Genomic DNA, 20,027 nt, shown 5'->3' with positions numbered 1-20,027 from the left:
AGGTGAAGTCTTAACCACTGGACCGCCAGGGAAGTCCCTAGCTTAATTTTATGATTCTTTATGATTATCTTCCTAGTTCGCTGATTAGCTCTACACATCTTTGTTTTACTTTTATAATGATTACTGTAAGGTTTACATATACATCTTTAACTTATCACAGTCTGCATTCAGATAATATACCACATCTGTTAGAAGGTTGTTATGCTTCCATTTCTCTTCTTCTATCCTTTCTGCTATTATTATTCATCCATTTTACTTCTAATATACTGTGAATTCCACAATTTGTTATTTTAGCTTCTAAACAGCTATCCTTTAATTTACAAAATGAGTAGGGGAAAGTCTTTTATATTTACTCACATATTTACCATTCCTGATGCTGTTCATTCCATTGTGTAGTTCCACAGGGATTTTTTAGTCCTGTGCTGCTTTTTATGCATTGTTTGAAAACTGTTGTTCCATATTTTGTTTGGTTTTCTGGTTGTTCAAGGTGAAAATGTAAATCTAGTCCTTGTCACTCCCATCATGGCTAGAAGCAGAAGTTTCAGTGTTTATGACTGTGCCCATAATGGCTTGATGCTATCTCAGACAGGTTTTATGCTGAAGGTTTCTTGTTGTGGTCCTTACTATTACTGTTTTTTGGTTTTCTTTTCTCTTCTTTCCCACCCACTTTGATTCTGTGCTCCTCAGTAGACGTGAATAAATGTCATTTGAGCATTTCTTAACACAAGGCACTTTAAATACTAGGAAAAGGTGATCTCTTGTGAGGGCTAGTGCTCTGGGAGACCAGACATCAGATGTTTGGGTACGTTGTGGTGGCACAGTGCAAAGAATACCTGCTCCCAAGTATGCAAAGGGTATCTGCTCTTTAGAGATGCTAGTGACCAAGATGACACGGGATGTTCTCACAAAGTATAGAGGATTGATTTTGACTTTATAATGTTATTTTTCCCAGTTCTTGTGACCTAAAGTACACAGAAGGAGTACAGTCCCTCAACTGGACTAAAATTATGAAGACCATTGTTGATGACCCTGAGGGCTTCTTTGAACAAGGTGGCTGGTCTTTCCTGGAACCTGAGGGTGAGGTGCGTGAGTGTGGGGTTTCTTTTCTGGCACATAGTGTTGCCCGTTACCATTTGGGCAGTTAGGAGAATGCCATATAAGTAGTACGTAAGGGACCAGATCAAACGGGAGAAGCTCTGAATACAACTTGGTATTGTTGTTTCTCCAAGTTAGTTTTACAGGTAAATGATAAATTAATTGGGCATTGGTAGCCACTGACAAGTTTTGAGATTACAAAAACTGTTCCTTCAAAGAATTTCTTAGTATTGGGAGAAAATTCTTCAGGTCATCTTGCAAAAAATTGTTTTCTAAAAAATTGCCCTCCGGGCTTCCCTGATGGCGCAGTGGTTGAGAGTCCGCCTGCTGGTGCAGGGGACGCGGGTTTGTGCCCCGGTCCGGGAGGATCCCACGTGCCGCGGAGTGGCTGGGCCCGTGAGCCATGGCCGCTGGGCCTGCGCGTCCGGAGCCTGTGCTCCACAATGGGAGAGGCCACAGTGGTGAGAGGCCCGCGTACCGCAAAAAACACACACACACACACACACACACACACACAAAATTGCCCTCCTACCTCTGCATAGTGCATTATTACCAAGAATATGTCTGTGGTTAATTTTTCTGGGTGAAGAAGGATGAAGTGACCCTTTAAGAAGTATGAATGAGGGTCTTCCCTGGTGGCGCAGTGGTTGAGAGTCCGCCTGCCAGTGCAGGGGACGCGGGTTCGTGCCCCGGTCCAGGAGGATCCCACATGCCACGGAGCAGCTGTGCCTGTGAGCCATGGCCGCTGAGCCTGCATGTCCGGAGCCTGTGCTCCACAACGGGAGAGGCCACAACAGTGAGAGGCCCGCATACCACACACACACACAAAAAAAATGAATGAGATATTTAGGGTATCTAATGATTGTACCTTATAGTAATTTTAATTAAGTCTTTTTATCTCTTGGTCACTCAGGGGTTTGGGTGTTTTTGTTTCATTTTTTCATGTAAAATAGAAATAATGCTGGTGTGCTAAGTGGGTTGAATTAATTCATTAAGTTAATAAAGTAAGTGTTTAAAAAAAAAAAGGAAAACACCCAGTGTATAGTATTATGCTCTCTCTAATTCACCAGGGGAGTGATGCTGAGGAAGGAGATTCTGAGTCTGAAATCGAAGATGAGACTTTTAATCCTTCAGAGGATGACTATGAAGAAGAGGAGGAGGACAGTGATGAAGATTATTCATCAGAAGCTGAAGAATCAGGTTAGTCTTCATAGGAAAAAGTGTTCATGACTTCTTAACCTAATGTCATTTCTGGAGGCTTTAAAAGGGAAAAATTTTATCATTCCATTTTCCATTCCTGTCTAATAAATAATGCTTAATCAATGTTATTCCAGATTATTCCAAGGAATCATTGGGCAGTGAAGAAGAGAGTGGAAAGGATTGGGATGAACTGGAGGAAGAAGCCCGAAAAGGTAGATTTGTTGTTGTTGTTTTATTTTTTTGAGGCACAGGTTTCAATATTTTGAGATATTTTTTGCCTAATAAGAGTAACATAAGAACAATATAAAACTGATGTGGAGCCACAGCTACAACTTCATTGACCAGAGAAGAAAATGAGGTCTGGAGTGTGTCCATACTCTCCAGGTGGCACAACTCTGCCGACTTGGATGCTTTTTTCATCTGCTCAACCCCCCGGTGGGCCCTTAGCCATGATAGTCTTGTAAGGCTCCAAAATTAGGCTGTTTGGTCTCCAAATCTAAGTCCTATAATAGTCTAGTTTTCTGGGCCTCTTCCAGGTTAGGAATGTTTTTGTAGTACTAGTTTTAATTACTCTGAAACCAAATGCCAAATGTAAATGAAAGATGAAAAGGAAAGTACTGTACTGTATCCCAAGCATTGTGATAAGTCCTTTGCATAGATTACCTTTAATCCTAAAACAGTTTTCCATTTTATAAATAAACCAAGGCTCAGAAAGGTTAAGTACTTGCCCAAGATGATACAACTAGTAAGCAGCTGAGTAAAGATTAAAACTGACTCCAGAGTACCTTCTCTGTATTATTTCATGCTGTGTGCAACAGTGTTAGATACCTAAAGCTAACCTCTAGCTAACTAGTGCCACGTTCTTCTGTTTAGCCGACCGTGAAAGTCGCTATGAGGAGGAAGAGGAACAGAGTCGCAGTATGAGCCGGAAGAGGAAGGCATCTGTGCACAGTTCAGGCCGAGGCGCTAACCGAGGTTCCAGACACAGCTCTGCGCCTCCCAAGAAAAAGAGGAAGTAACTTCGGAACTTTGGCCCTCAGCTCCATTCTTCCTTCAGCCAATCCCTGAAAATTTTACATGACATAGAAACTGTATTTTTCCTTTTTTTCTTTTGAAGTTTTGCCATTTGTGTTTATGGGTTTAGGGGGCCATTTGTGCGGACCAATCTACTTGGGGAATTCCAGGCCCACCAGGACACGTGCCAATGGCCCCATCCAGATGGCAAGGGAGGAGGTGTTCTTGAAGAAGGGCAGAGGCTTCCGCTGTTGATAAATACCGTTTCGTTCCTCTCTCTTCCTGTCACCTTCTGCCAGGACATCGTTGGCTTCTGACATCTTATTCTTTGATGTCTCAAAGCCGTATTTCCAAGACATTGGTACAAGGTGACCCTTAACTACCTGTACCATGGTTCTTGACCAGCAGATTCAATCCTCCATCCTACCCTACTGCCATGATCTTCCTCACATCTCTTTAAGTTCCATCTTTGCAGTACTCAAGAAAAGGTTCTTGGAATTTGCTAATGGTGTAAACCATACAACTTGAGCTAGTGAGTCTGATCAGGCTGGTACCTCCATCTGAGTTCTGCTTTCTTGCCTCATGCAGATTCTGAGGTATTTCTGCTGCCTTGGAAGACATAAGAAGCAGTGATACTCCCTGGCTCGGTTTCATCTTCTTTACAAATTCACACATGGTACAATGGTAGAAGCAGAATTACCACTGTTTTTTTTTTTCTGATATATGGGGGAAAATGGCTGTGTGTCATGTACTGCTTCTAGTGGAAATCTAGAAGGAGGCTCAAAGGAGTCAACATTTAGATCTGGAAGGGATAAGTCATGCCTTGGGCCTAGAATACCCTGACGAGAAAAGAGAAGAGGAAGAGAGGCCACATCTACAACACAGCCTCTCGTCACTGCTGCTCCTTGTTTTTACTTGTCTCGCATTGTCCTGTATTTATCACAATTTCTGTTGAACAGCTTTTTAAGTATTTGGGGAGTTTATCTTGCCATCCTCTCCCTCCTGGTTCTCTCTGCACCCACCTGTCCCACTGCAGTTCCTTCTGTGTTCTGTGACTTTAAGAGAAGAAGGGGGGAGGGGTCTCAGATTTTGTTTGTTTGTTTGTTATTTTCTCCTTAGCAGTAGGACTTGATATTTTCAATTTTGGAAGAACTAAGAGATAATAAACTGTGGGTTTTTTTTGTTGTTGTTGTTTTGTTTTTGTAAATTCACCTTCTGTGACAGTTCTTTTGCAGTTTCTGAAAGCAAGCCTGCTTCTCGCCTGGAAAAGTGCTAAGCCATTAGATAATAATTCCCTTTATCCAGCTAATATCTCAGAAAGAAACTTTCATCATTCTAAGCTTTCATCATTAGCTTGAGACATCATAGTAAACCAAATTCATGGTAGAACAAGTTACTTTATAAGAGACTTTTTACTATGGTTCCCTCAGGGTTTAGAATGGAATAGCACTTGTCCCATCACAGAAACAAATCTTCAGTCATCTCCTTGTAAATAGCATGGAGGGCGGCAGCAGCTTGAAGGGACACCTTCAGCCTTCCTATGGGGTTAGCCTGATCTTCAGGGCTCACAACTGTTGGGAAAGGAAAAAGAAACATGTGAGACAGCAGTGTCATTCATTGAAAAACAAACACTTAAATACCTGGTATTTTCCACATTAAGTGCTGGGGATACTAAATAAAGTTATACCTCATATTTTAGTGGGACTTAATCTGGTGGAAGACTATGGAAAACACAGTCATTACAGTATAGTATGGTAGGTGCTGTGATGAAAACTCTAGGTGCTTTGGGAACACATAGAAGTGGCACCAATCCAGAATGGAGAATTGGAAAAGGTTTTCTGGAGAAAATCCATTAGTCTTCAAAAAGTAAAAGATATTCTAAGCACATAGAGCATGTGCCAAGATAGGAGGACAAGTTTGGAAAACTGTAAGAAATGGCAGAAATGAAGCTGTATTGATAAGCAGGAGCCAGAGCACAACAAGCCATTTGTCTTGTAAGGAATGTGGTTTTAACTGAAGGGATTAGAAATCACAGTTTTTTATTTGGGTTCTAGAAAAGTGGGTCCATTCTTTGGGGAATGTATTCCAAGGGGGCACAAGTAGATCAGGGAAGGTAGTCATGAGGCTGTTGAGTAATTCAGGAGAGAAAAGAAGGGTTCTGAAGTTTAACAGAGGAGGTGGGGACAGATTCAGAACACTTAAGAGGTAAAATTAATAGGATTTTATGATTGAAATGTTGGGAGTGAAGAGGTTAGAATCAAGCATGACCATTCTGGGTGGGTAAGAGGAAACAAGGTACACAGTTTTCAGAACAGAGTCAATAAGGGCAGAGAGAAAGTCTGATGTTTAAATTTGAATGAAATCAAAACAATGTGTCTTTTCAAAATTTCCATGTCTCAAACACTGGAGATTCATAATAGATTCTAGTTGTCAGGAGGTATGTGGGCTAAGATACACAACTGATTACATTCATACTTGATCTAGAAAGAAATATAGCTGTAGGGATTTCAATCCAGATTGTCTCATCAACTTTGTAGTGGTAATTATGTATTAAAGGTAAAACAAAATGTTTTCACTATTAGGATGATTTCCTTAGACATAAGTGGAACTGAGGAGCACAGAAACGTATCACTCACTGTCTAGCTCTTGCTCTCGGATGTCTCTTCCCGATTCCAGGATCTGCCACAGTTCCAGATATGCGTAGCCTACTTCTTGACATTCTTTCTTTTCCTCATCCATAGGATCACTTACCACTGTAAACTTTAAACTAAAGGGGGAAAAAAAATCCATTTAACTCAGTACTGCTGATACCCTTAGGCTTAAAGAAAAAAAAAAAGGATAAAAGTAACCATAAATTACACGTTGTATTCCCTGAATCACTTCTCCCTTTCCTCCATTTTACAAGACTACAACAGCAAGAGACTGAGAAGTCGTTTTAATTTAAAGTAACAGGTCTGGGGGCCTCCCTGGTGGCGCAGTGGTTGGGAGTCCGCCTGCCGATGCAGGGGATACGGGTTCGTGCCCCGGTCTGGGAGGGTCCCATATGCCGCGGAGCGGCTGGGCCCGTGGGCCGTGGCTGCTGGGCCTGCGCATCCGGAGCCTGTGCTCCGCAACGGGAGAGGCCACAACAGTGAGAGGCCCGCGTATCACAAAAAAAAAAAAAAAAAAAAAAAAAAAAAAAAATAAAGTAACAGGTCTGGAAGGAACTAAGACTTGAGGTAAAGTAGTTGATCAAGTTGTCTCAACCGTTGAGATATAATTCCTTTTAAGATGGTTTACAGTTTTGCTGAAAGATTTGAAATGGGCAGTGGAGGTGTTGAACAAAAACCAAGATTATGGAAGTTAGAAGAGGTTTTACATTTCTAAATCAAAGTGTTATACCAAGCCTGAGCAAAGTAAAGGAAACAGAAGGAATACAGAATTGCAAAATGAATATAAAAAGTGTATGCCTTAGAGTTGTAAGTCTTGGAAGATGATACTGTAAAGAACACAGCACAGCTCCTCCTAAGCAGTGAGCAGTTAACAGCAATTACAGGGCCCACCTCATACCAAAATCCACCAATGCTCAAGTCCCTTATATAAAATGGTGTAGGATTTGCATATAGAATATACTTTAAATCACCTCTAGATTACTTATAATACCTAATACAATGTAAATGCTATATAAATAGTTGTAAATACAATGTAAATGTTACATAAATAGTTGCTGGTACATGGCAAAGTTAAATTTTGCTTTTTGGAACTTCCTAGAATTGTTTTTTCAAATATTTTTCATCCACCATTAGTTGAATCCATGGATGTGGGGGGAACCTGCAGATACAGAAGGCTGACTATTATTACCTTGACTTAGTCTAGCAAAGAATGATATTGAATTCCAGAAAGTGATACCTATTAAATTTTTTGAGGTAAAGTTTACATAACATAAATTTACTATTTTAACCATTGTAAGGTGTACAATTCAATGTTTCTTAGTATAATCACAATGTTGTGCAACCATCACCACTATCTAATTTCAGATCACTTTCATCACCACAAAAAGAAATCTATACCCATTAAGCAGTCACTCCCCACTCTTCTCTCCCTCAGTCCTAGTGACCACTAATCTACTTTCTGTCTCTCTGGATTTGCCTCTTCTGGACATTTCATATTCCTATTAATTTTTAAAAAGCTAACATTGGTGGCTAATAGAAAGTGCTAAGGGAGCAAGAATAGGACCAAAAATTCAAGCGTTTTAAATCACAGCTAAACACGATTAAGCTGAGAAGAAGAAATCCTGAAAGTGATGCATTCAGTCATTAAGCAATATTCGTTTGTGATTATGTTTCTGTATCCGTACTGAGAACTTCAACAAAGCAAAGGGATAATACTGACTCCTCCACCCATTTTCCCAGGAAACGTATGGTAACTCACATCACCACATCACGTGCACAATAGCAAGTGCTTTAGGTAAACTATATTATTTCAGTATCATCCTCACTGGAGCCTTCAAATTAAGTAATACCTCAAACATCACAGAGATAGCAAGTGGAAGAGTCAGGATTCAGAACCAAGTCTGTGTGATTACAAAGGCAATGTTCTATCTGCTATATCATACAGGCAAAAAGAAAATCAAAGGTAAAATCAATTGAAATCAAATTGAGTAGAAGATCACAAAAAGAAAAGAAAAAGATTACCCCTGTAAAGGAATAAAGGAAGAGAGAGTTGTAGGAATGCTGAGAGGAGAAAAGAAAAAGCTAAATTTAACATTAATGCAAAAGAGAAACGACCAAATCTCTTTCCATTTCCAAAAGTTACCAGTAAGCTTATATCTGTCTAAGTCCACCGTGATACTGAAGTCAGATTCACGGTTTATTTCAACTGGCTCCTTTTTCAGTCCTTCTTAGGACTAACTGGAGACAAAGTAAATGCAAATTAAATAAATTTATTGGGCTGTTAGAAAAGTAATGGGTTAGAACACCAGTCCCATGCTACTTCTTACCCACACACACGAAAAGGAGGTAGGGTTGCCAGATTTTGCCAAAAACAAAAGAAAACCCAGATGTCCACGTAAATTTGATTTTCAAAATCAGCTAAATGAGAAATTGTTTAGTCTATATATATATCCCAGGCATTTCATCTGGAACCTCTAAAAGGAGGGCTCCTCAGATTATATGAATAATGACAATTGGCTTTCCTAAAACTTAGAGTAGACCTAGAATTTACTTCAAAATATTCCTGTTAGAAAAATCATTTTTAAGTCAAAAATAAAATTGCTATTATAAAGGCATAATATTCGGTAAGCTAGCAATGGTATGGTACTATGTTTGAGAGAAATGAATCAAATTATCCTAGAGTGTCAAGGCGTTTTGTCCTTTCCGTAGGGGGCACTAAGTATTCAAGTAAATTGCTGCCTCAAAAAAAAAAAAAAAGCGCTTATCAGGGGCTGGCATGGGTGAGAAATGAACTAATCCTGTGAGATGATATAATTTATCAGGTAGTTAGTCACAAACATAAATTAGACTCAAGTAGATGGGAGATTCATTAGGAGTATATTAATATGAAAGAAGTTATTAAAATATTCCATATCACCACAAAGCCAAATTCAAACTCCTAAATTCCTGTGTGACGTCTCCTGTCTTTCAAAGTGGGAAGCAGATGCTTACTGTCCTTGCTCAGGATCTTGTCCAGTCAACATGGCGAACAGAAACTGCCTTCGGTCTTTTTGCTCCACTGGGTCCAGGTCTATCACTGTATTAAGGGTTAAGTGGGAAAAAAGCAAAGAATCATATACTGCTGCTATTTGGGCACTAAAACTTTCATAAATGGTATGTGTAAAACATTGATATAAAGCAGACATTGGCAAAATGGAGCCCATGAGCCAGCTACCTGTTTTCATAAAGTTTTGTTGAACACAGCCATCTGTTTACATACTATCTGTGGTGGCTTTCCAACTACAATGATAGAGTTGAAGAGTTGTGACAGAGACTGGCCCACAAAGACTAAAACGTTTACTATGTGGCCCTTTAAGAAAATGCTTCGACCACTGATAGATATAAAGGAAGCCTTACACTCTGTGTTGGAAGCTGTCCTGCCAAATGCCAGGATAAACGTGCTCCCACCACTGCCCAATTGGAAGAATTCTAGGACACTGATTTTTTTTTTTAAGGCCGCCTAGAGATTTGGGTTTTGAGGTAGGTTCAACTCAAGGTCTCAACATCCATTCCCCTCTTCCTCTTCATTTCTACATGGGACTGTTGCAGACAAATAAATTAGCCTATGTTTTCCAGCCTCTATTTCAGCTAGGTTTGGCCACATGATTGAGTTCTGCCCACCATGGTGTGTGAAACTGGGAGGTAGCCTTCCTTTCTGCAGCTGCTATTAAGGACCGTGAGGCATCTGAAAGGATGGAAGACAGGCATGAGGGGGACAGGAAGGCAAGATGGGAGTTTGGATCCCTGATCCTGATCACGTGGCCTCAGCCCTGGACTGCCCACCCTTGAGCTCACTTTACACAAGTGAGGGAAAAACTTCTATCTCCTATGATGTAAAGAAAGGATATACTTTTTTAAAGGGTTGGGGGGGGTGAGTTGGGGGTGGGGAATAGAGAACAAGAAACAGCTTTTAGAAATTTAAAATAAATACCTAGTCAATGACTGGAAGATAAAATTAAGGAAATCACCCCCTCCAAAAAAAGAAAGAAAGAAAAAAACAGAGGTAGAATTATAGGAGAAAAGTGATAAAATTAGAGGATCAATTTGGAAGATCCAAAATTCTACTAAGAAAATGAGAAAATGTAGGGGGAAAACGTTATCAAAGAAATGCAATAAAATTTCCCAGAACTAAAAGCCACGAGCTTCCAGATTTAAAGAGCGCACTGAATGGCCGGAACAATTAAAGAAAATATATGCACATTATTCTGAAATTTAAGAACACTAAAAATGAAGAAAAAATGTTAAAGTCCTCTGGGGAGGTAGAGGGTAGTCTTCATACAAGCGTTAGGCTCCAGGCCTGGACCTAAAGACCATGGACCAACTGCTTTGACATTCTGGATGAAAAATGTTTTCAACATACATTTTTATACTTGGTCTAATTATCAATCAAATATATGGGCAGGGCTTCCCTGGTGGCGCAGTGGTGGAGCGTCCGTTTGCCGATGCAGAGGACACGGGTTTGTGCCCCGGTCTGGGAGGATCCCACATGCCGTGGAGCGGCTGGGCCCGTGAGCCATGGCCGCTGGGCCTGCGTGTCCAGAGCCTGTGCTCCACAACGGGAGAGGCCACAGCAGTGAGAGGCCCGCGTACCACAAAAAAAAAAAAAAAAAAGAGAGAGAAATATATGGGCAGAATTTTCATGCATGACTATCTCAAAATATTTACTTCCAGTGTATTCCTTCTTTAAAAGCTACTAGAAAATATGATCCATTAAAATATAATAAATCAGAGGGTGACACATGACCCAGGAGATAAAAAATCCCAGTATAAAATAGAATTAAATTAAACTCTCCAAATGGCAGCAGTGGGATAATAGCTGAACAGTGTGCTAAAGAGGAACAAGAAGATAAAGAGAGATCTTCAGGGAAAAAAAAAAAAAAGATAAATTATTTGACAGGTTTGATTATTTGAAAATTTAAAAGGCTTCTGGAGGATGTAGAAAGAATCCCAACAGGTATAATGAAAATAAAGCAAATGAAAAATTGAGACAAACAAAATATAAACAAGAAAGAGACTATAATCATGGTGTACAACTTGGCCCTGCAAGACTGTTTACACATCCATAATAATAGAAACAATTACGATTAATTAAAAATTAAGTTTAGGGCTTCCCTAGTGGCACAGTGGTTGAGAGTCTGCCTGCTGATGCAGGGAACACGGGTTCGTGCCCCGGTCCAGGAAGATCCCACGTGCCGCAGAGCAGCTGGGCCCCTGAGCCGTGGCCGCTGAGCCTGCGCGTCCGGAGCCTGTGCTCCACAACAGGAGAAGCCGCAGCGGTGAGAGGCCCGCGTAACGCAAAAAAAAAAAAAAAAAAATTAAGTTTAAATTATGATCCAACTGTATGGGAGCACGGTGTGATACAAGAGAGATAAGTTTTATTTGCCAAGATAGGAAGTCAACAGATAATGTCTGAATCAGGAATGAATTAGTGAATCAGGAAATTGCAATAGAATCATTTCTCAGAAACATGGGGTTAAATAAAAAAAGAAATAGCAGAAAAAGTGAAAAGTGGTGTGGTGGACTGAGGGGGGTAGTCAGGGAGGGGGGAGGGGGAATGATCTGCAGAGAAAGAGTGGAGCAAAGGACTACTTTATTTTAATCAAAAATCTTTTTAGGGCTTCCCTGGTGGCGCAGTGGTTGAGAGTCCGCCTGCCGATGCAGGGGACACGGGTTCGTGCCCCGGTCTGGGAAGATCCCACATGCCGCGGAGCGGTTGGGCCCGTGAGCCATGGCCGTTGAGCCTGCGCGTCCGGAGCCTGTGCTCCGCAATGGGAGAGGCCACAACAGTGAGAGGCCCACGTACAGCAAAAAAAAAAAAAAATCTTTTTAAGCCTATTTGATATTTTAAAACCATATGCGTATATTACTTTGATAAATAAAAGAAAATAAAACAGTAGGGTCCACTCCAACAGAAGTCCAGAGTAGTTCGGACCCCTCAGACTAAATGACTGTCCGCCTCCTCTCCTGGCTGTTCACCAGGGATGCCTCACCCTTGCTAAAGTGGAAGTGGATCTCTTCTCCTGCTCTCGGTTTCCTCAGGGACACTGGAGTCTCTGTCTCCGACAAGGGTAGATCGTAGAACTTGTATTCCACGTACACCTGTTTCACATTCTCATCACACATCACTTCAGCCTCTGGGTGGAATGCCAGGGAGACGATTTCAATGCACATCTTCTCTGAACCCTGACAAGGAAAACATTCATTTCCTATAGGTTAGAAATGCCAGTGTTTATACTCCATCTAATTAACATATTACTCTCTAGGGATCAATCACAGGCATATTCCACCTAACATATTACTCCTTGAGAATCAATTTATAGGTACCTTAAACTGGCACCAAGAGACCTCCTGACTGAACTGCCACCACTAACCATGGGTAATTTGTAAAGAGAATCCAGTTCCTCTATCTCCCAGTCCAGTGAATCAATTCTCCAGATCAGCCTTTCTCAGCCATCACCACATACAGAAAGAATCAAGAAACTTTCTGAACAGATCGTTTTCTTAAACTTTCTCCATGAAAACCAATCCATCTTTTTCCTGCAGTTAGGTCCTAAGAGACCTGTCAACTGAGCAGTTGTTTTAGCCACTAAGGCAAAGAGCTTCCCAGTGCTCCCTGTGTCCCAACTGACCCCCCACCAAGTACATGACATGGAGCAGGCCATTAGACTACCCTGCCCTCTCACGGCAACTCCAGTTCTTTGAGCTCTGCTTCAGAGTTGCTGCTACAGCCGCCATTCCCTCCTTTCACGTCCCTGTGTCCACTTTCACATTAGGGATACCAGGAGGAGGGCTGACATCATGATAGTTTCAAGAAATAAACTGAGGTCAACATTAAGTCCCCCACCTTGTACAGTGTAGCAGCAAGTCAGTGTCGTGACACTAGTAAGGAGTCAGTCCAGGGAGGGCCTATAACCACAGTTCTCCCTTTCATCTGTGAGTGCCCTCAGGGCTGCTTCTCTCCTCCAGGTCACCAGGCCAATGTCCTCACTTCTCCAAATCTGCCCCCCACCACCCATCTTTTCTTCTCTTAGGAAGCAAGCAGAGCTCCTGTGCCTTCTCCTAGGAAGTCCAGTGGGCAATATTTCTCAACAAATCTGCATCAAAATAATTTGGGTGCTTCTTAAAAATAAAGACACTTGGGCTTCCCTGGTGGCGCAGTGGTTGAGAGCCCGCCTGCCGATGCAGGGGACACGGGTTCGTGCCCTGGTCCGGGAGGATCCCACATGCCGCAGAGTGGCTGGGCCCATGAGCCATGGCCACTGGGCCATGTCCAGAGCCTGTGCTCTGCAATGGGGGAAGCCGCAACAGTGAGAGGCCCGCGTACCACAAAAAAAACCCCACAAACCCCCCCCCCCCAAAAAACACAGTGTTTTCCAAAATGTGAATTTTGACATTTATGGGTCAGCTTAGTGGGATTCACTAGTTAATTAATTAATTAATTTATTTATTCATTGGCTGTGCTGCGCAGCTTGCGGAATCTTAGTTCCCCAACCGGCAAATGAACCTGGGCCCTCAGCAGTGAAAGTGCGGAGTCCTAACCACTGGACTGCTAGGGAATTCTTTTTTTTTTTTGAGATGAAATAATAAAATAGGATAGGATGGAATGGAATGGAATAGGAGAGAAAATATGACAGTGCTTGGCAAATGATAATGGTAAGCCTTGTTTCTTGAAACTTAGATATGATTATACTGAGCACAATGTAGAAACATATTTCTTACAGCGATTGTCATTAAAAAAAAAGTGTAAAAGCCAATCATATCACATTGTCTGGGTAGCTCCTGGCAATCTATGTTTAACTTTTAAATACGTAGGTATAATTTACATACAGTAAAATGCAAAACCTTGGGTATGCAGTTGAGACAAATGTATACAAGTGTGTAATCAACACCCTATTTAAGAAGACATTTCCATCACCCTAGAAAGTTCTCTTATGCTGCTGTTGCAATTATCTTTAAGTTGCAAACCCTATGCTGTAGTCTCGATAAAAGTTAAGCAGAATTTCTCACAGTGTGTCTGAGGAAGGTGTTTTACAAATGAATGGTTCTGTGAGAAAATAAATTTTGGAAAATCAAGATTAACAAAGCTATCAGCTTTCTTTAACTGGACTTAAAGACTTTAATATGCTAATACACATTGGAGCACTTATAGAGGATGATACAGAGGTAGTTTTTTCCAAATATATTTGACTACACAATCCTTTTTCACCCCCTGGACCATGGCTGGGTTTAATTTTCCATGGAACACACTTTGCAAAACCCTGAGGTCTGGGAAAATAAGAGAAAGGTGTTTGTAGTCATTTAAGTGCCTGAATGATGCCCCTTATCAAAACAAACAAACAAACAAACAAACAAACGTCTATGCTTAATGGGGATGAACATTTATAGTTAAAAGAAAAAAAAAAGAACTACCAGACTAGTGACTTTCAAACTGTAAGATTCAGCATATGTGTATCTGTATATGTATATATATATAAAAAAATCACTTATATAAATGTTCCCTGAAACAATGCTTAACCTTACTATATGTAATACAGACTATTATTTTGTATTCAATTCTATCTCAGTTCATTCCCCACTAAGGGATGCCAACTCACAGTTGGAAAACATTGCACCACAGTTATGCTATATGACATGATAGCCATTAGCCACATGTGGCTATTGAGCACTTGAAATGTGGCTAATCTGAATTGGGATGTGCTGTCAGTGTAAAATTCACACAGGATTTTGAAGACTTTGCATTAAAAAATATATAAGATACCTCAATTTTTGTATATTGATTTCATGTTGAAATGATAATGCCTTGGATATATTACATTAAATAAAATACACTATTGAAATTAATTTTACTTGTTTCTTTTTACACTTTTAATGTGGACACTAGAAAGTTTTAAATTACATTGGTGGCTCACATTATAATTCTGTTGGACAGCACTTCACAGACTGTAAGCTCCATGAGTTCTAGAACCACAAGTCTGTTTTGCTAACCCCTTTAGTCACAGCATCTAGCATAGCACTAATTTGTTTTGTTACCTCTCCATGTCACCTAGATCTAAATTTTTAAAAATTACTTTTGACTCTTTCCCTCACAGTCACTCTCATTCCATTAAATTGAGGATGTTGGGGGGAAAGTGTTCATAACACTATGAGAGAAAAAGGTCACTACAGGATGAGAGTATAAATTAGTACAATTTGGGGGATGATAACGTAGTGGTATCCATCAAAATTTCAAGAGTACATTCCTTTTAAAATCAGCAGTTCCACTTCTAGGAATCTATCCCACAAAGACATTTGCCAAGAACACAAAGATACACATGAACAAGGGTGTTATACTGTGGCATTATTTTCCCCCCTTTTCCCTCTGTTATTCTAGATACCTGGTTGTACAGAAACAAAAGTGACAAGGTCCTGGTGTAGCCGGTCTGTACACATATCAGAGGACAAATTCTGCAAAAGCTAGGTATGGTCATCAAACGTTTGCTCTTCTCAAGGCTCATTTGCAAAGTCTGGCTATGAAATTTTACGGTGGAATCTCCTCTCTTCCCCCAGCTTTACTGAGATATAACTGATATATAATGTTCCCTTGCTTTCCTGTACCTTAGATGAACCAAACTATTTGCTACCCCAGGGCTTTTACATTTGCCATCTCTGCCTGAGATAACTATCCCCCAGGGCTTCCCTTCTCATTCTTCAGATTTCAGTTGAAATGTCCTCTCCTCAGAGAAGTCTTTCCTTACCACCTTACCTAACTCAACCCCTCCCATTACTAACTATTATATCACCCTATTTGTTTTCTTTGTAGTATTTAGAATCAGCAAGTATCTATTTGTTTGTTCAGTGATTTATATCTGTTTGCACTCAGTAGAAAGTAAGATTCAAGAGGGAAGGGACCAAGTCTGTCTTATTCACCATTTTGTATCCACAGAGCCTGGCAAATAATAAGACAGGTAACTCCATAATTACTTGTTGAAGGAGCAAACAACTCACATGGGTACTGTGAGGATTTAGTGAGTTAATGAATATCACGCACATAGCATAAAAGCTCAATCAGCATTGCCCACTGAGGTCTAAATAAAAGGTCATATTATTTTAATGGAATACTAATAAGCAGTTAAGCAGAATGAACTAGAAAAAACTAAATATATTGACATGGATGGAATCCCAAAACATTACTGATTGAAAAATACTTGCCACTAAGAGCTGGTTCCTTGAAAAGATAAACAAAATTGATAAACATTGATGTAAACAGGACATCAAAATCACGACATGTAGGGGAGGGGAGTATAAAAATGTAGATCTTTAAGAATGTGTTTGAACTTGTATGACTATCTTGTAGTTTAAAGCAAGTATAGTTATGGGTCAAGATACTTGAAAAACAGGACAACCACAAATCAAAAACATACAATGGATTAAAAAAAAAACAAGAAAGGAACTCAAGAGTATTACAGAAGAAAACAATCAAACCACAAACGGAAAAACAAAAAGAAGAAGAAATGAACAAAGAGAAACAAAATCAACTGGAAAACAAAGTTTTAAATGGCAATGAGTAAATACCTACCAATAATTACATTAAATGTCCAAGGACTAAATCCACCAATCATAGAGTGGCAGGTTGGATTAAAAACAAAACAAAACAAAAAACCAAGAACCTACAATATGCTGCTTAGAAGAAACGCACATCAGGATGAAAGACACACACAGACTGAAAGTGAGAGGATGGAAAAAAGATTGCATGCAAATGGAAACAAGACAGTGGGGGTAGCGATACTCATATCAGACAAAACAAACTTTAAAACAAAGTCCAGGACTTCCCTCGTGGCTCAGTGGTTAAGAATCTGCCTGTCAATGCAGGGGACACAGGTTCAAGCCCTGGTCCAGGAAGATCCCACATGCTACAGAGCAATTAAGCCTGTGCACCACAACTACTGAGCCTACTCTCTAGAGCCCACAAGCCACAACTACCGAGTCCATGTGCTGCAACTACTGAAGCCCGTGCGCCTAGAGCCCATGCTCCGCAACAAGAGAAGCCACCGCAATGAGAAGCCCACGCACCACAACAAAGAGGAACCCCTGCTTGCTGCAACTAGAGAAAGCCCGTGCACAGCAGCAAAGGCCCAATGCAGCCATAAATAAATAAATAAATTAATTAATTAATTTAAAAAACAAAGTCCGTAAAGAAAGACATAGAAGGACATTATATAATAAAAAAGGTATCAATACAAGAAGAGGATATGACACTTATTAACATTTATGTGCCCAATATAAGGGCACCTAAAAATTATTTCAAGCATAAAGGGAGACATGGACAGGTATACAATAATAGTAGGAGACTTTAACACCCCACTGGTATCAAGAGACAGATCATCCTGACAGAAAATCAATAAGGCAACAGAGGTCCTAAGTGACACAATAGACCAGTTGGACTTAATTGATAATGTACAGGACACTACAGCCAAAAAAGTTGGAATACACATTCTTTTCAAGTGTGCATGGAACATTATCTAGGATAGACCACATATTAGGTCACAAAACAAGCCTCAACAAATTTAAGAGGATAAAAATTATTTCAAGCATATTTTCTGACCAAAAGGGTATGAAACTAGAAATCAACCACAGAAGGAAAAACGGGAAAAGAATGAACACAAGGAGACTAAACGACATGCTACTAAAAAACCAATGGGTCAGGGCTTCCCTGGTGGCGCAGTGGTTGAGAGTCCGCCTGCCGATGCAGGGGACGCAGGTTCGTGCCCCGGTCCGGGAGGATCCCACATGCCGTGGAGCGGCTGGGCCCGTGGGCCATGGCCGCTGAGCCTGCGCGTCCAGAGCCTGTGCTCCGCAACGGGAGAGGCCACAACAGTGAGAGACCCGCGTACCGCAAAAAAAAAAAAAAAAAAAACCAATGGGTCAACAATGAAATCAAAGAAGAAATCAGAAAATACCTCAAGACAAACAACAACCTTACACAAACACAACCTTACAAAAATCTATGGGATGAAGCAAGAGCAGTTCTAAAAGGAAAGTTCATAGTAATACAGGCCTTCCACAATAAACAAGAAAAATCTCAAATAAACAACCTAATGTACCACCTAAATGAATTAGAAAAAGAAGAAGCAACACAACCTAAAGTCAGCAAAAGGAAGGAAATAATAAAGATCAGAGAGGAAATAAAATACAGATAAAAAATAAAATAAAAAAACCAAGAGCTGGTTTCTTGAAAAGATAATCAAAACTGACAAACCTATGGTCAGGCTCACCAAGAAGAAAGGAACCAAATAAACAGAATAAGAAATGAGAGCAGAGACATAACAACTAATAGCACAGAAATACAAAATATTCTAAGAGACTACTATAAACAGTTGTATGCCAACAAATTGGACAACCTAGAAGAAATGGACAAGTTTCTAGAAACATACAGCCTGATAATATATGTATACATACAGCTGATTCATTTTGTTGTACAGCAGAAACTAAAACAACATTATAAAGCAATTATACTCCAATAAAGATATATAAATAAATAAATAAATAATAAAAATTTAAAAAACACATAAAAATCAAAACTTTTATTTCATGCTGGAGCCATCAATGAAGCAAACCTAGGGGCAGAGTAAAGATCCTGGTCATAGCAACCTACTGGTTTGTGGTAGTCACCTCTAAGATGGTTCCCAATGATCCTCACCTCCTACATACTCTCCTACATTGAATAAGACTGACCTTGATACAAACAGGATACTGTGGAAAGGAAGGAGTGTGACTCCTAAAGCTGGGTTGGCAAAGACATTGTGACTTCTGCCTTGTTCGCTCTTGGAGCCTTCCCTCTGACTGAAGCCAGCTGCTGTATCCTGAGGATACTCAAGTAGCCCATGGAGAGGGAGGCTCAAAAGGTGATGAACTGAGGCCTCCTACGAACAACTAGCACCATGTGAGGGCACCATCTTGGAAGCAGATCCTCCAGCCCCAGTCAAGCCTCTAGATGACTGCAGCTCCAATTGACAGCTTGACTGCAACGTCCCAGGACACCCTGAGCCAGAACCACACAGCAAAGCCACTCCCAGTTTCCCGACATTAAGAAACTGTGTGAAAATAAATGTTTACTGTTGTTGTAAAAAGAGAACAAAAACAAACAAACAAAAAAACAGAATCAAGAACAAACAGATGATTTGAACAGACCAATCACTACAGTGAAATAGAATCTGTAATTAAAAAAAAAAAAACTCCCTGCAAACAGAAGTCCAGGACTGGATGGCTTCCCTGCAGAATTCTACCAAACATAAAAAGCAGAACTTACACCTATCCTTCTCAAACTATTCTAAATAATTGAAGAAGAGGGAACACCCCCAAATTCATTCTATGAAGCCACCATCACCCTGATACCCAAACCAGACAAAGACACTACAAAAAAGAAAATCACAGGCTAATATCTTTGATGAATATACATGCAAAAATCATCAACAAAATATTAGCAAACCAAGCCCAACAATACATATAAAGGATCACACACCATGATTAAGTTGGATTCATTCCAGGGTAGCAAGGATGGTTCAACATACTCAAATCAGTCAATGTGATACACTACATTAACCAAAACAAAAGGCAAAAATACATGATTATCACAATAGATGCAGAGAAAGCATTTGATAAAATTCAATATTCGTTCATGATAAAAACTATCACCAAAGTGGGTATAGGGGAGCATATCTTAGCATGATAAAGCCAATTATGACAAATGCACAGCCAACATACTATTCAATGGTGAAAAGCTGAAAGCCTTCCTGCTAAATTCAGGAATAAGACAAGGATGTCTACTCTCCCCACTTCTATTCAACAAAGTATTAGAAGTCCTAGCCACAGCAATCAGGCAAGAAAAAGAAATAAAAAGTATCCAAATTAGAAGGGAAGAGGTAAAACTCTCACTATTTGCAGATGACATAATACTCTATATAGAGAATCCTAAAGTCTCCACATAAAAACTTTAGAAATAATTAATGAATTCAGTAGGATAGCAGGATACAAGATTAATATATAGAAATC

General features: G+C 40.1%; 2 protein-coding genes across 2 annotated transcripts in view; one reads left to right on the top strand and one right to left on the bottom strand.

Moving 5' to 3' along the window:
* Nucleotides 1–3,314, top strand: part of SUPT16H (SPT16 homolog, facilitates chromatin remodeling subunit) — a gene marked incomplete at both ends in the record, with an annotated part of 34,090 nt that extends 30,776 nt beyond the window's left edge. Inside the window, 4 exons of the mRNA XM_079701321.1 lie at nt 953–1,082; nt 2,166–2,295; nt 2,430–2,507; nt 3,169–3,314. Coding sequence (XP_079557447.1) covers nt 953–1,082; nt 2,166–2,295; nt 2,430–2,507; nt 3,169–3,314 — 484 coding nt within the window. The remainder of the gene's footprint in view (nt 1–952; nt 1,083–2,165; nt 2,296–2,429; nt 2,508–3,168) is intronic.
* A 1,453-nt stretch (nt 3,315–4,767) lies between these two features.
* The window catches only part of RPGRIP1 (RPGR interacting protein 1), a gene marked incomplete at both ends in the record, with an annotated part of 102,945 nt that continues 87,685 nt past the window's right edge, over nt 4,768–20,027 (bottom strand). Inside the window, 4 exons of the mRNA XM_079699150.1 lie at nt 4,768–4,880; nt 5,946–6,076; nt 8,952–9,036; nt 11,990–12,182. Coding sequence (XP_079555276.1) covers nt 4,768–4,880; nt 5,946–6,076; nt 8,952–9,036; nt 11,990–12,182 — 522 coding nt within the window. The remainder of the gene's footprint in view (nt 4,881–5,945; nt 6,077–8,951; nt 9,037–11,989; nt 12,183–20,027) is intronic.

Source organism: Hyperoodon ampullatus (genome assembly GCF_949752795.1).
Source record: "Hyperoodon ampullatus genome assembly, chromosome: 3".
Lineage (NCBI taxonomy): Eukaryota > Metazoa > Chordata > Mammalia > Artiodactyla > Ziphiidae > Hyperoodon > Hyperoodon ampullatus.
The sequence above is the reverse complement of the archived record's forward strand: the minus strand, read 5'-3'. Positions and strand labels throughout refer to the sequence as shown.